This window comes from Balearica regulorum, chromosome 5 (genome assembly GCF_011004875.1).
Source record: "Balearica regulorum gibbericeps isolate bBalReg1 chromosome 5, bBalReg1.pri, whole genome shotgun sequence".
NCBI classification, from domain to species: domain Eukaryota; kingdom Metazoa; phylum Chordata; class Aves; order Gruiformes; family Gruidae; genus Balearica; species Balearica regulorum.
The window spans coordinates 43,660,171-43,673,798 of record NC_046188.1 but is presented as its reverse complement, the minus strand read 5'-3'; the positions used below and the strand labels follow the sequence as shown (position 1 = coordinate 43,673,798).

General features: G+C 41.6%; 1 protein-coding gene across 4 annotated transcripts in view; it reads left to right on the top strand.

Annotated features, from left to right (window-relative positions):
* Positions 1–13,628, top strand: part of AMBRA1 (autophagy and beclin 1 regulator 1) — a 141,196-nt gene that overhangs the window by 90,178 nt on the left and 37,390 nt on the right. For all 4 annotated transcript variants that reach the window (XR_012835716.1, XM_075754564.1, XM_075754566.1 and 1 more), the window contains 2 exons: positions 4,377–4,565; positions 5,021–5,175. Coding sequence is in view for 3 of the 4 variants with exons in the window: in XM_075754564.1 (XP_075610679.1) it covers positions 4,377–4,565; positions 5,021–5,175 (344 nt within the window). In the remaining variant the exon portion in view is untranslated. The remainder of the gene's footprint in view (positions 1–4,376; positions 4,566–5,020; positions 5,176–13,628) is intronic.

The window sequence follows — 13,628 nt, the reverse complement described above, 5'->3', positions numbered from 1 at the left end:
ATGTGGTAGGCTCCCTTGGTTCTAGGTGTAAGTGCTACCCGAGTCCCTCATCCTTTGTAAATGAGGGAAGAGCAAAGAACCATGATGCCAGCATGGACCAGATATTGAAAGACTGAAATAAAGGGTGCTCTTTCTTGTTCAGCACAACTTGCATCTGTGATGTTTTATGTTCCAGGCACACATCAAGGGGGAAAGATAGTTCACTTCTGGCAGGGGAGCTCACAATCTGTTTTGCTAAGAGGCATTCACTGTATACAACAAACTTTTAAAAAGAACAAGACACGCAGTCATGTTGGCCATCGTTGTGGACTGCTTACCAAAAACCTCTGTGCTGTGCTGAAGGAGAGGTGGGTGAGAAAAAGGAAAAACCGTGAAGACAGAAGATAAATGAACGTGTGCTATATGATAAATAGACTCTTGGTGACTGGTGATCCAAACTCAACGTTGTTTTAAAAAGACATGCAGTTAATGCTGGATGAGGAAGAGGATTACTGACCTGGAAAGGAGAAAAATAGCCATGGAACTATGAGGATATGTGTAAGACACGGCAATGTCCCTGAATCTGTAAATGGCATAAAAGAAATACCAACATTTTTTTACCTTACAAAAATAAAGATGTGGGATTCTTTTCTTTTGAATGTCCAAGGTTGCATTAGATTAAAAAAACCCCAAACTTTGCAAGCTGAGAAGAGACAAGAATCCTATAGACTCTGATTTTCAATAGCTATAGGAACAAGGAAGAAACATTGCCTGTGCCCAGAGAAATCAGTATCTGTCCCCTCTAAAACTTCTTGCACCTCTTTGAAAAGCACCAGGAGTTCATCAGTACATAAGGGTCCCTGGGCTAAATGAGACCCATGCCTTTGGTCTGATGAAGCAAGTATACAATCTCACTACTTCCAATATTGAGCATCAAATGACAGTATTTAACATTGTAGAGAAGCTGTGGCTACCTCATGGAAACTGCATCCTGAGCCCAGAGATGCAGGACAAAAACTTAGATATCTAGCAGAACAGGAATGAAAGAGAATGGTTCTTAGACCCCAAAGAAAGGGACTGGACTATATGAAAGATTTTGCAGGGAGGGTGGTGGGGGCATGTTTCACAGTGGTGTTTCTGGCAAATGCTCTCCCTGTGTAATGTCTAGTTTTGCTCTGTTGCTGGTCTTGCTTGGGTCTCTTAAGTAGTTAAACTCTGGTTTGGCTGGGAGAGTCCCAAAATTCACTTGTCCAATAAGTTCCCATCCTCCTCCCCCCCCCCTTTTTTTTCTTGCAATTTTTTTACTCTGCTGACTAGAGTACAACTACAAAGGAGTTGGTGAGAAAGGACCCCCTTAGCCATCAAGTTTAGCTCCCTGCTGTCTTAGGCAAGCACATCCTATAGTTCCTCTTCTGTCTTAAAATTGGTTAAATTCTTTGTCCCTTTTACTTCTGTAGAAAGACTATTCTAGAATCTTGCTATTCTGGTAGAAATCTTCTAATTTCCAAACTTAATAGCTGCTTTTACCCACTTACTCACCTGTCAGCATTACTTGTAAAGAGAACTGATGTTTTTCTGGCACTTACTTTCTGGTATTTTTTGTAAATACAATCCCATTTCCTCGCAATCTTTTTTTTTTTTTAAACATCAAATACATGTTTCATTTTCCCCGCTCATCTTCCTAGCTCTTTGCTGGACTTGTTACCATTTAGGGTTTAACCTTTCTTGAACATGGCTGGCCAAAACTGTGTCCAGTATCCTGCATGTGGTCTCAGCACAAGGTTGTGTATTAGCACTGATATTTCTATTGTGTGTTCCCTAGTGCAGTTTCGAATTGCCATCTCTTTCACTGTTATGCCAGGTGGACGGCTCACCTGGCATGGTGCTATGATCACCAAAGTTGATTCTCTCTTGTTTCCAACTGAGAAGCTCCTAGGTAAAGCAGAAATTTATAAATGTTAACACACTCTAGAATTCTTTCATTTCACTTCTGTTATGTCTTTGTGTACTTCAGTTCACTGTGTGGTCTGATCATCCTCTGTTAATGAAATTACTCAACTTTATCAACAGAATTCATCAACCAACTCCACTCTGTGCCTAGCCCATGGATAAAGGTAATAAATAGGACTGATTTTGAAATGAGTCACTGAAGAACTCTGCAGGAATCCTCCCAGTTTGATGGGGATTACAATAGTGCAACTTGTTGTCATGTATCCATTGGCTAGTTCACAACCTATACTGCAGTTCTTGTGTTGATGCCCATCTTCGCTTGTGATGACAGAATGAGTACTTGAGTGAAGCCTAGATTTTAAAAAAACAAAAGGGAAAATTTTAATTCTACCTTTTTAAAAATTAGGTAGTATAGTCTTTAATCTTGATTCTGTTGTCTTGCTGTTCAGCCAGCTTCAGACTAAGCACTCAGGAATTTTGTCATCTTTTGGACCGTCTGTTCTTTGAAGGGCCATGTGTATTTTAGATTCTGTTATTACAGCACTGACAGTGACTGCCATTATTTACCTTTTTCTGTTCAGCATCTTTCTGTTTATACTAGGTTGAAAATTACTGTTTTTAGCTTTGAGACTGGGAAAAAATGGTTGAATAAATTTAGAGTACAGGTGTAGGTGGTTTGGTACAGAATGTAATTACATAGTCCACTTTTTATCCTCGTTTTCTTTTTCATTGGAGTTTCTTAAATGGAACAGTAGAAGTTGATACTCAAGCATGTAGGAAAGCAGTTCCCAGGAAAAATGTCTTTGAGACCAGAAGGACTAAAGATGAGGTTCAGCAAGTGCTTTAAATCAGCAATGGTGGAAGAAGGAGCAGTCCTGTCTGCTTCCCCTTCATAACTTCTTTTTCTGCTGCTGCAAGTGTCTATGTGGTGTACCAGACTGGGAAACGGTTCTGGCTAAAAAGCGTTCTAGACAACATTCAGTAATTTCTCAGCCATATCAGTTCCCTGATGTAGCTTTCTTTCCACAGAAGTGTTGGAAACAAAGGGCAGAGATTGTTTCTTCTGGCAGCAGTGCCAGTTTGTTAAAGCATTGAGTTACAGCCTTAATTTGATTTGGAAGTTCAGACTTTCAGAAGTATGCACAATGCATTCTTGGCACTGTTCTTTTGTTAAACTAATAAGGAGTCAAGCCCAAGAAGTGCCTTCATAAACTCATCTCAATTTTAGCTGAACAAATCAAAGCTACTTCTATGCTGGATATGGTCTGACAATGCAGAAGAAAATTTCTGGACTGTAGAAGTTGACATAGTGCTCCACATGATGCTGTAGCTTTGAAGTATGTGAGATGGGTTTTTTTCAATACAGAAACTAGCATGCAAAGTTTCTGTATTGCAAATGTGGACTTTATTTGTATTTTTTAATATTTCTGTCCCCTTGGGTTTGAAAATACTAGAATCTGAAACTTCCCCATCCCTAAAATAGTGTGTGCAATTTCAGCTCCAAACCTCCTGGAATAATTGCAGCAGTTTTAGTGGCAAAACTGGAGCATGTTTAGGTTAGGCTGGGGGAGCAAACATAATTCCAGCCTCGTCTTATCAAGCCACCATTGAACTGTTGGTGATGACAATGCTAAAAGGCCTTGGAACCTCATTGTACTAGGAATGGCACGATTGCATAGTAAGATTCAGTAGCCCAAAGAGCTTGTAGTCTGCATGTGTAAGGCACAGAGGGGAAAAGATTTGTACGAGGTCATCCAGCAACTCACCACCAGAGGTTATATTCACAAAACTTATGTTTTGTGAATTGCTCCTCGCTACCCTGTCTGCTGAACAGTTATTTCACTGATTGCATGAGTGTCTCAAATACTGGCGTAATTAAATGGAGGACTGGTTGGAGAAGTCTCTGCCCTTTCTCACTTGCTTTATCCAAGATTGGTGTGAAAATGAGCTGTCAGAAATGAATGTCTCTGCAGGGAGGAATTTTTTTCTCATCTCCTGTTTACTGGAGATAAGGGGAGCTGGAACTAGGGGCTCCACAAGAGAAGGGGAAATGAATTAAGGTGTACTGTTTCTAATGATACCACTGCTGGAGTTTGTCAGAGTCACAATTTGAGACTTGTTTAAACTGTGCTGTCCTTTGCAAAGGATGGTGTTACGCTCAACAAAGGAGGGGTTTGATAAAGTGCAATTGCCACTATTTCTTGGCTGAAGGCTCCAGGAGGTGAGTAGATTTCATTTCCTGGGCTCATTGCAATGTCTTATCTCCGTTTTGGAGCAAGTTTTACATTAATCAGGGTATTAACATTTCATAAACTTTTGGAGGAAGCTAAATGTCTTGAGTGCCTTTTGCATGTACTGTCCAGTCTCCAACATTAGGTTTAGATCTTACTGTATTTTCTGTTGAACCTGAGTGCTTTAATCACCATTCCTTTCTTTCTTCTTTGCAGCCTCTGTGAACGTGCTTGTTCAAAACTGCAAGATTTACAATGATGCTAGCTGCGATATCTCTGCCGATGGGCAGCTGCTGGCAGCCTTCATTCCCAGCAGTCAAAGAGGCTTCCCGGATGAAGGAATACTGGCTGTGTATTCTCTGGCACCCCACAACTTGGGCGAGATGCTTTACACAAAGCGTTTTGGTAAGCATGCAGCAAGAAGTCCGGGTCGATGGGGGTGCGAGAAGTTACCTCAGAACTCAGTCTTCAGTGAGAAATGCAATACTCTGAACATCAGTGATTGTAGTAACAGGAAATATTTTATTGGCCTTTCAATCAGCCACAAATAATAGTACTGTCATGGAGAAGCTTGTGGTATGGTCTGGACATGTAAGGTGCTGGTACAGGGTAGCTGCTAAGGGATAGTTTTTTATTCCTTAAAGAACTTCGTTGTCTTAGTGGGATGATGCTTGCAGGAAGGAAACATCTCACAAAATTTGTACTTGTGCAGTTCTCCTTATTCTTCTCTACCCCTTATAAGAATGAGCCTAGTATGCCATACATTATGGAAATGCCGGAAGGGAATGAAGAAGCTGTGAGGATGAAGCGTGGGGAGGGATATCAACCTGTGAGAGAAATAACCCCGCTTCTCTTCCTAGGCCCTAATGCCATTTCTGTGAGCCTGTCTCCAATGGGCAGATATGTAATGGTGGGACTGGCTTCCCGACGTATCCTGTTGCACCCCTCCACAGAACACATGGTTGCTCAAGTCTTCAGGCTGCAACAACCCCACGGTGGAGAAACCTCTATGAGGGTGAGTGTTTCTGTATTCTGTTTCTGTGTGTTTTCATCAGTGATTTTGTGTTGCTTTGGCTCTCACGTAGTAGATAGTTGCTGGGTTATGATAGCAAAGAGGTAGCGTGCTCCAGGCCCACTGAATAATAAACACGTGAAGGAATTTATTAGAGGCATGCAGACATGGCAGGAGAACATAAATATAACAGAACTGTGAAACTTTACTCTGGTTTCAAATATGATGACAAATACATTCCATGTTGTGGAATACATTCCTAAGTCTAGATATCATTCAAAGTACCTAGTACATCTTTAGTACTCCTTCTGGTAATATGCATCTTGCTTGTGGTACTACAGTTGGCTTTGCTGAGGGAGTTTTTCAGCTGAGGCTCCAGGATCATTTCCTAGCATTCCTAAAAGCAGCTAACCTCAGGGAGAGCAGCCACCAGCAGTTTCAGGAAGGGTAGGAGCCAAGCTTCATGTTGTACTTGCAGACTGAAAGTGAGGCTTACCATACTTTTGCCAAACAGGCTTTTGTTGGCTATATGTCCGTGAGCTTTCTATGTATTTGTAGGCATATTTTGGCAATGGAATTCTCTTTCTGTGCTTCTGCTTTGTGGAAGAGCTGAACCATGACCCACTCTGACTCATTTAGTACCTGAAGGAAAACATCTCTTTGCAAACTGGCAAATAGAGTTAAGAGAACATGTATGTTTTGCTTTGTTCGTCAGTGGAGCATGTCAGCTGTTCAGTGATAGTTTAGGATGGGAAAAGTCATGTCCAGCTGCTAGTGCACCAAGAGTCGAGGAGGCAGAATTAGGTAATTTCTAAAGCTGAAATTTGGGCTGGATTAAAATTTTAGACCATGTATTCAGGTGACTTGTTGCAGGAGATGAAAAATAGCTATTCAAACCTTTTCACCTTGGGGGATAACTTGATCATAGTGGAATTCATTCCATGAGCAGCTTTTTTCTCCTCTATCTTTCTCTCTTTTTTCTTTTTACAATTTTTTCTTTTTTAAAAGGCCCCTCTGATTATTACTACCTTTGGCAGAGCTTTCCCAGTGTACAAGGGTTGCAATGAGCCATTTGTCTAGTGGCCTGGCAGTGGGGAGAAATTGCTTGATTCACCTTCAGACTCTGTAGTTGCTCTCCAGACTGCTCGTGATTCAGAGAGGGTCATCTCAGCTTCATCGTTACATGAGCTGCTTTATCAGCTGATATAAAACACTTTTGTTTATTGTCATCATCTGCTCCGTGTTATAAAGCAAGGGAAGATCAATGATGAGGATATTCTTTGGCTCACTAGTCAGCACTTTTTCAGCCCTGGTTCTGGTATGAGCCTCTTAAGGTAAGAGACAGAAATTAAAAAGTATCTGTGAAAAAAAGCACAATTTGGTTCGCAGGTATGGTTGGTGAAAGCTGTGTGGATATGATAAGATCACTAATTACATGGATTCAGTATCCTGTTAGATCCTTTTAAAAGTGTAGTTTGCCCTGGTACTGTTTCTTTTTTCAGTTACTTCAAAATCCTAGTGAAATACATAGCTTTTACTGACAGATACAGGAGTATCCCTTCCCACAATCTTCTTACCATATCATGGTAAGTTAAGATAGAGAAGTCCTGTTAGCTAAAATTGTGTCTCTTCTTCTCATCTGTCCTTTACATTTGCTCTAAACTCCAGTTGCTATGGCTTCTAGCCCTTCCTTTTGGAGGTATTTTTTTGTAGCCAGCTATATCAGTAAGCTTCTGTCTAAAACTTCCATTTATATTTCTTCATCTCCATTTCAAACATATCTTTCCCTATGGTGTGTTATACTCTTCAAATGTTTGTACCTTTGCTCTTAGTCACCATTTAGTGAAGTAATGCTTTGTATTCCCTTAATCTTTTCTTGTAATTCAATCTTCCAGCTTTCTCTTTTTTTTTTCTCTTCTGAATTCTCTCCAAAATACCCTTCTTTCCCCACCCCACCCCCCCCCCCATTCTGGGATATGTTTAAATGTACGTAATGTGATAAGCATAGTCTTACCAGAAGCCCACAGAGGGTATTTTTTTCTGCTTTTTTTGGACTACAGGGCTTTACTTATGCAGTCAAAAACTGTCTTTTTTTTTTTTTCCTTTTTTGCTGTTATGGTACATTGAAATTTTTGTACAATTTTTCCCACTCTTGCTTTTCAGACTTGCTCCACATCACTGCACTCCTGTCTTTCTCATCTGCTGTAGTTCTGGATTATTTCTCTCCAGATGGATTGCATGTATTCTAAAGGTTGCTTTTTTCATCTTTCTTGCACATGTATTTTTAGCTTCCCAAAACCTTTCCCCCACGTTTTCAAATCTATCCAGTCTAGCAGGATTTGCTGACTAATTTGCTGTTTTCCCCTTTCCCACATCATGTTTAAAGATGTCTCATTTCTGACTGCTTTGGACTTTCAGCTTTCTGCGTGTGTGACAGGGTCACAACTAGACCAGTTTGAACTAATTTGGTTGAAGAGCCTTCCTATGGGATGATGTTGAGTATGTTTCAACATTCTGGTGTGGTGTTGGTCATCTTTGTGCAGTCTGTAGGACCAAGCTTGGAAAACATAAAACTGTTAATCTTGTAAATATTATGTCTTCATCTAGTTGTAAAAATAGTAGATGAACTGCAGGTATTTCTTCTGTCTTGAATTTTGCAATAAGACTGCTCCATAAGTTTGTAATACTTTTCAGGACATGTAAAATAAAAATAGAGCTTTAAGTAGGAAACTTTATAATATTCTTAGCACACTGTCTTTACAGAGGCTGCCATATTCGTATTCAGTCGAGTAAAAAACTGTTTGCAGCTTGGCCAGCATGCAGTAGAAAAAGGTTTAGGAAACCTGGTGAAACTGTATTCTTCAGTCTCTAATTTAATGTGCACATTAGAGAGAGTCAGAAAGCATCCTTGTTTCCTCAGTGCCAACAGTTTGTAATACAAAGCAATTGTTACTCAACTTCTTAATTAAAAATAAGTCATAGCCATGTTCTGAAGCAATGCTTTGTGGATATTTTAATTTTACATTACTCACAAAGCTCTCGAGAGAAATTCAAGAGAAATGCTACATCAGATTCTATGAAAATTCTTGTAAGTTGTCTCATGATTGTTCCTTCCTTCCCTGATGCCTTTTGGCAATCGATGAACCAGGAGAAGCAGGGCTTGGCAGTGTAAGTCACTGCAAAGTTGTGACAACTGGCTGAGGAGTGAAATACAGTGATTATTTCTGCTTCCAATTAAAATGGAAAGACCATTCCTCCACACCCTTGGCTAACAGGTTTCTGTTTCTCAGAGAGGTTCCTCCATCTTGCTGTTGAAATAGAGGTTTTGAAGATGAAATTAATCAGTTTTGTTATGTGAAACTCTAATACATTTAATTGCACCTAGAAATCCACTGGCTGCTGGTGTAATTTTCAGAGTTGGAGAGAAATGTTCTCTGCAAGAACTATAGCACTTTTGGATTGTACTAAGGAGCATCTGGGTTATACAAGTGTGCATTGTCTGTGTACGTCTTGCTCCTAATATTTCAGAGAGATTGGGTAGAGTTCTGCGGGTCAGGGCTGACGTGATTTGACAGGAACTTTTAAGAAGGGTAAGAAGGAAGACCCAGGGAACTACAGGCCAGTCAGTCTCACCTCCATGCCTGGCAAGACTATGGAGCAGACCGTCCTGGAGACTATGCTCAGGCACATGGAAGATGAGGAGGTGATTGATGACAGCCAACACGGCTTCACTACGGGCAAATCGTGCCTGACAAACATGGTGGCCTTTTATGATGGGGTTACAGTGTCGGTGGATAAGGGAAGGGCAGCTGACATCATCTACCTGGACTTGTGCAAGGCATTTGATGCTGTCCCACGTGACATTCTTGTGTCTAAATTGGAGAGACATGGATTCGATGGATGGACCACTTGGTGGATAAGGAATTGGCTGGATGGTCACACTCAAAGAGTTGTGATCAACGGCTCAATGTCCAAGTGGAGAACGGTGACGAGTGGTGTTCCTCAGGGGTCGGTACTAGGACCAGTACTGTTCAACATCTTTGTCAGTGACATGGACAGCAGGACCGAGTGCACCCTCAGCAAGTGTGACAACGACACCAAGCTGTGTGGTGGGGTCAGCACGCTGGAGGGAAGGGATGCCTTGACAGGCTGGAGAGGTGGGCCCATGCGAACCGCATGAAGTTCAACAAGGCCAAGTGCAAGGTCCAGCATGTGGGTTGGCGCAATCCCAAGCATGGCTATAGGCTGGGTGAGGAATGGATTGAAAGCAGCCCCGAGGAGAAGGACTTGGGGGTATTGATTGATGAGAAGCTCAACATGACCCACCAGTGTGCACTTGCAGCCCAGAAAGCCAACTGTGTCCTGGGCTGCATCAAAAGAGGTGTGACCAGCAGGTCGAGGGAGGTGATCCTGCCCCTCTACTCGGCTCTTGTGAGACCCCACCTGGAGTACTGCGTCCAGCTCTGGGGGCCCCAGTACAGGAGAGACATGGAGCTGTTGGAGAGAATCCAGAGGAGGGCCGCAAAGCTGATCAGAGGGACGGAGCACCTCTCCTGTGAGGACAGGCTGAGAGAGTTGGGGTTGTTCAGCCTGGAGAAGAGAAGGCTCCAGGGAGATCTAACTGTGGCCTTCCAGTACCTGAAGGGGCCTACAGGAAAGATGGTGAGGGACTGTTTACCAGGGAGTGTAGTGACAGGACAAGGGGTAATGGGTTTCAGCTGAAGGAGGATCGATTTAGATTAGATGTTAGAAAGAAATTCTTTACTGTGAGGGTGGTGAGACACTGGAACAGGTTGCCCAGAGAGGTTGTGGATGCCCCATCCCTGGAAGTTTTTAAGATCAGGTTGGATGGGGCTTTGGGCAACGTGGTCTAGTGGAGGGTGTCCCTGCCTATGGCAGGGGGGTTGGAACTAGATGATCTTTGAGGTCCCTTCCAACTCAAACCATTCTATGATTCTATGAGGAATTGTGCTCAGAAATGGAGTAAAAGTAGTGAATTGTCATCAAATATGGTAGAATCATGAGCTAGAAGTTCATGCTCTTTCTATTCACTCCCTTAAGATTGATCTGCTTAACATTTCAGATGGAAACCTATCTTTGCTAAAGAAGAAGTTTGGGTTTTTGACTGAGGCTTAAAAAGCTCTATACTAGTGTTGACTTTTAACAAGAGTGGTATGCATAAGCTTCCTTTTTTGTTGTTTGTGGTTAGTTTCTTTTGCAAACATAGATAACATGTCTGTAGCTGGAGAGTACAGGGAAGGAATTGCTGTTAGCAGACCTCTAGCTTGGAGTGGTACAGGCAGCAGTGGTACTGGGAATTATCTGGAAATATTTGAGTTTCGGAGATGGGAAGTTTGGAGAAAGGACTCTGAATATGGAGTAAGAATAGGTTTTGTAGCCTGTTTTGAAAGCATAAGTGGAGCTGGTCTCCAAATAAAGAGGATCTGTTTTCAAGCTGCTTGGGTCTGGGGTTATTTCTGATTTTCGTATGATTCCAAGGGTATATGGAGGTTAAACAATGTAGAAGAAGATGAAATTAGAAACTTGGTTAGAGCTGCAGTTCCTTAGAAATGTAGAAGACTAAGGATCATATTGCTCTGGATCTGTTTAGCTGTGGGTATTAGTGAGAAAGAAGGCCAGAAGGTAGTTTTATTTCTGGCATTCACAAATTCTGATGCCCTTGCAATGTTTAGTGTTTTTCATTTTACCCAGAGGAAGCTAACTCTAAATATCAGAAAAACATGATAACTGTAATCCAAATTAAAATAAAACTTGGAAAGGAACTTTTAAGCTGAGGATACAAGTAGTGAGTTAAGTGATAGAAAAATTTGATTGACATGAAACTGAAGAGGAAACCATGCAGTTTGTGGGGATAAGGTGACTTAACTAAGCCCCATCTCAAATACTGCATTGTGCTTTGAATCTGGAAGGAAATTCAGGCTGTGGAGATCTGGAATTAGCTCTTGACAAGACTACTGGTATTTGGGAAACATCCTGGTGCAGTGGGTCAATAGCCTGGATGGAACGGAATACGTGTACGCTTCCATTGTAAACAGATGGAGAATTCCAAATACCTCAGGAAGAAGGGCCTGAAGCAGAAAGGCACATGGAGATTTAGCACAGAGCCAAGCTTTTTTTCCAGTGTTATTAACTCTTAACGAGAACAATGCACAGAATATGTGAGAAGATGCACAATTTCCTTGAGTGCTGTTGTCTTCTGAGCTTCATGCAAGTGTCAGTAGGACATATGCAGCGTGGTCTGGAAAGGTCACTATCAGACCTCATTGAGGAACTGGAAATGCTCCTGCAGCCATTAGCAAATAAGCCTGACAGCAAATGGCTGTGCACGTTTGCTTTGCTGGAGTGCAAGTTACAGTTTTGTCAGAACCTTTGATAATTTGAAGTGAAAATTGATTTGGAGACTGTATGGAGATGGCTCACTGTAATACGTTATCTCCAGTGGAAAAGTTCATACAAACTAACATATTTCTGAAAACAAGAGTAGTTTGCAAGAAAGAGGGTACCAACGAGTACCATGAAAAAGCATGCTTATTGGTGTGGTCCCTTGTGTCTCCTTTTGAGAGAGATTTTGATATCTTCAGGTTGACTGGGGGAGCTTCTAACAGCTCTTGAGTATAACTGCAAATAATGCATTCAGTTACCACCCGAAGAAATTTTTCGCTGTTGGCAGAAGTTGAACCAGGTAGATGTTTCTTAGACTACCAAAAGTCAAGCAGAGTCACAGACTGTGGGTGCTTGTTGATACTAGGAAGAGGGCATGGAGGCAGAACCCTTTTCTGACTGATATGGGAAATCCCTCCTTTTAATACAAAGTTGAGCCTAATAGTCTGGTTGAGGCCAAATGGTTTTATAGGCTCTGTGTATCGGCAGATTCTAGCAGGTATCTTTAGAAAAACAGAGCATATACAAAACCCATGTTGGTAAGTACTGCTTCTGTAGGGTGCTGTAAGAAAGAGCTGTATTCAACGTCACTGGAAAATGCAACGCCATCTTGGTGTGGCAGATAGCATGAAGATTTGCATAGATGTGCACATTTGAGTATAGATGCAGGAATGGTATGTTGTACGGGTTAGTTAAATTGCTATCTTGACTGACTCACCCATGTCTCCATGAAGGCTGCTGAGACAGAATTTACAAGAAACTGTAAAAACTTAAAACTCATTAGAATCCCTTCCTAAATATTGTGTTAATATCTCATGTGATAGTTAAACATGGGAGCAGTGTCAGTTTTAGCAAACTAGTGTGAAGAAAAGGCAAGTGACATCTATTCAGGATGTTTTTACTTCATGGGATGTGAAGTCAGAGCCAAGACCTTTTGTTTAAAATGGGTTCCAGTATTAGGACTGCTGAGCTCTTGCAGGTCAGGTAAGGCCTTGAGCCCATCTGCCCCACAGTAGCTGCTGTTAGCTTTGGTGCAGTTGAGAACATAGTTTTAACTGGATATAAAAAATTATGGCAAAGGTGGTTCAGCGTCCGAGATTACTTATGTGCAGTCATCTTGCCCAAGTCAGGAAGGGGCAAGGGAGCCAAGGTGAATTATTACCAGATTTGCACTAAACTGGCCATGGGCTGAGAACAGGTTTGCAATTTCATGAAGATTATTTTTTTTCAGTACTTCTTCCTACCATCTTTCTTGAATTAAATTTAAGCCAACTCTTTCCTCCAATATTTATTCCTTCCAGACGTGTAGGCAGCTGCATGACAGCCTCTTTTCATCTAGATGAGGATGCACGTAGCTGTCATCAACATATTGTTGACACTTGATCTTGTATGCCGCTCTATTGAGGCTCAGCAGACGGAGAGCGGGGTGGAATGGCAGCTGTGTGTGAATCCTTTGCTCTTGTCATTAGATCTTTAACATATTGTAGATTTTGCTGTTACACTCTCAGCATGACATTTAATAGGGAATTCACAGGTACTGCTTTTGGTTTGCAGTCTGAGTTAAGGGCAAAAATGGAGAAGGTTGTCATTCCTTTTGCTATAGAAGTGACCATATTTTTATTAGATTGTTTCAGCATTGTGAGCTGTCGGTGTTTTTTGCAAGAGATGGCAATAGCTGGGAGCACAGTCCTGTTTGCACAGTTCAGTTCACTTGTGCATCTGCACTGAATATATACGTATCTATCTTCTGTCACGCTAACACCCCCTTTGGCATTCCTGTTTCTCTCCTTTCATCTGTTCCAGCCACACGCATGCACAATTGAAAGGACAGTTGTTTTGTTTAGCAATTTCTTGCTTACTCAGCCCTAGGTTTCAGATCCAGGCTTGGTCTAGTCCCCTAAAGGGCTTTTTGGAGATATTACTCTGGTTTAGCAGCCTTTGGGAGGCGGGTAATAAATTAATGAGCCACTTCAGTGCAAGTGTGTTGTTTTCCTGAGTGAGAGCTTTGTTACCCGAGATGATCCATTTCTTCATAAGACCTAGGTTTTTTTAAT